General features: G+C 40.4%; 2 protein-coding genes across 2 annotated transcripts in view; both read right to left on the bottom strand.

Moving 5' to 3' along the window:
* On the bottom strand, positions 1–955 carry JH06_5535 (hypothetical protein; the record flags this gene model as incomplete). The annotated part of the gene is made up of 5 exons (XM_014669954.1): positions 1–264; positions 297–509; positions 545–639; positions 691–825; positions 856–955. Coding segments are annotated over 5 exons (807 nt in total), but the record flags the coding sequence as incomplete, so codon positions are not given.
* Positions 956–979: 24 nt separating this feature from the next.
* JH06_5534 (hypothetical protein) overlaps positions 980–1,833 on the bottom strand; it is a gene marked incomplete at both ends in the record, with an annotated part of 1,260 nt that continues 406 nt past the window's right edge. Inside the window, 4 exons of the mRNA XM_014669953.1 lie at positions 980–1,056; positions 1,087–1,242; positions 1,278–1,421; positions 1,654–1,815. Of these exons, the coding sequence (XP_014525439.1) occupies positions 980–1,056; positions 1,087–1,242; positions 1,278–1,421; positions 1,654–1,815 (539 nt within the window). The remainder of the gene's footprint in view (positions 1,057–1,086; positions 1,243–1,277; positions 1,422–1,653; positions 1,816–1,833) is intronic.

Below are 1,833 nucleotides of genomic sequence, written 5' to 3'. Positions count from 1 at the left end.
ATAATCTCCACGAATCTTCCTCGTTCGTTTTGACTGGAACTGAGCTCTCGCTTGTTTCTTATCCTTACTACTGATATCGAAGAACTCCCTCTTCGTACTCTCCTTTGGAGTCACAACAGATTCTTCTACTTTCTTCTCCTTATGTCTGTCTCTTTGTTGCTTCAATACGTTATGATTCGATACTGCAAACTCCACAATCAATCTTGAAGCCGATTCTCCGGTTTTATTCTTTGGAAGTTTCATTTCCATCAGATGTGGAATATCCTACAACTAATTCATTCCTTCTCTCTTCCTACAAGTTTAGCCAGGACATGAGGATTGTTCTCCAGAGTCTCTCCACATCGCTCATACAAAGCAACAAGAGAAGGAGTTCGGAAGGCAGCCCAGGCGAAAGCAGGGTTATTGTTGAGGAATCGCAAACACTCCAATGCATGAATATGCTCCTTGAATTCAACAAAACCGAATCCACGTGAAGCCTTAGAAGCAGAACGATCCTCAGCTTGAGGGACCTGAAAGTGAGAAGAAGAGAGAGTTGTTGTACCACACTCTGTGTAATGATGACATTTGTCGAAATTATCCCATCTTTTGGTCGTAAGGTCAGTTTCACTTCATGTAAATCCACAAGAGAGAGGGCAATCCCTTGTTTGGTGGCACTATTCTGAAAGATATGATCAGATTCTTACTAAATACAGATCTGCTTCAAATAGTTGCTTGTAATATGAGGACCCAGATTCTTAACAAGCAATCGATGTGGATTCACAAAGAACAATGGATTCCGAAGCTTAGTCTCCTTCTCCTTTTGATTCTGTTGACGTTTTTCAAAATCTGATCAATCAGTCATTCAATGGACATTACCTCGATCATTCATATCACCTCGATTCTCTTCATCTATCTCTCCTTCTGTTAACAAGTAAGTATTTCGATTATCCTTTGCTGCCATTTCACGTTCTGCCATTCTTCTATCCATCACTCATTCTTTTCACAAGTACTGTTTCAGATCCTTTCGAGTTACAGCACGTGAGAGAAGGAGATTCCTGCCTCGGAATATCAATTGCTCTATACCTCAGAATCTCTTCTTTCTCTCACCTTCCTCTTTCATCTCTTTCTTCTCCTTTGGATTGATTCGAATCTTCTCATACTTCGTTATCAAACTATCAGCTGTTGAAATATCCTTAAACTTGATAAAGGCAGTACCACGCGACAATTGTGTGAGTCTAGAGTTTAAAAGAGAGATTGAACTGACTTATCCTTACACACTTTCACTGACTCAATCTCACCATATGAACGGAAGAACTGAAAGAGATCTTTCTGAGTAGCATCCAGAGGGACATTCTCTGAGAGTAAGAGTCGAAGAGAACGAATACGAATGAAGACAGTACGACCTTCCTGAGCATCTCCATACACTGATGGAGTAGATTTGACTTTTAGGTTCCTCTTCCATTGAAGCTGAGGAAATAGAAGCTTGTTCGTCTTCTTCCTTCTCTTCCTCATCTTCAGTTTCTTCCTTTGGTTCTTTCTCTTCTTCTTGTTCCTCTACTTGTTCCATTTCCTCTTCTTGCTGTTGCTTCTGATACTGTGCCTTGCTCACAGACTGATCACACACAATCACTCGATTCTATTCCTTATCCTCATATCATTCTCTCACATTCACACTCACTCCATTCATCTTCTCAATCACATCCTCAGTATCCTGATTACAATAACACTGAAGGAAACCATAACCACGACACATCTTCTGACCCTTCTCTTCATGTGTTGGTAGAGTAATACTATGAATAGGAACATGGATACTGAAGAGATTATACAGTCTCGTCTCTGTCATCTACGCTCATA

The sequence above is a fragment of the Blastocystis sp. subtype 4 genome (assembly GCF_000743755.1).
Source record: "Blastocystis sp. subtype 4 strain WR1 chromosome Unknown seqid_0366, whole genome shotgun sequence".
NCBI lineage: Eukaryota > Bigyra > Opalinata > Blastocystidae > Blastocystis > Blastocystis sp. subtype 4.
Note: the sequence above shows the minus strand (reverse complement) of the source record. Positions and strands in the feature narration are given on the sequence as shown.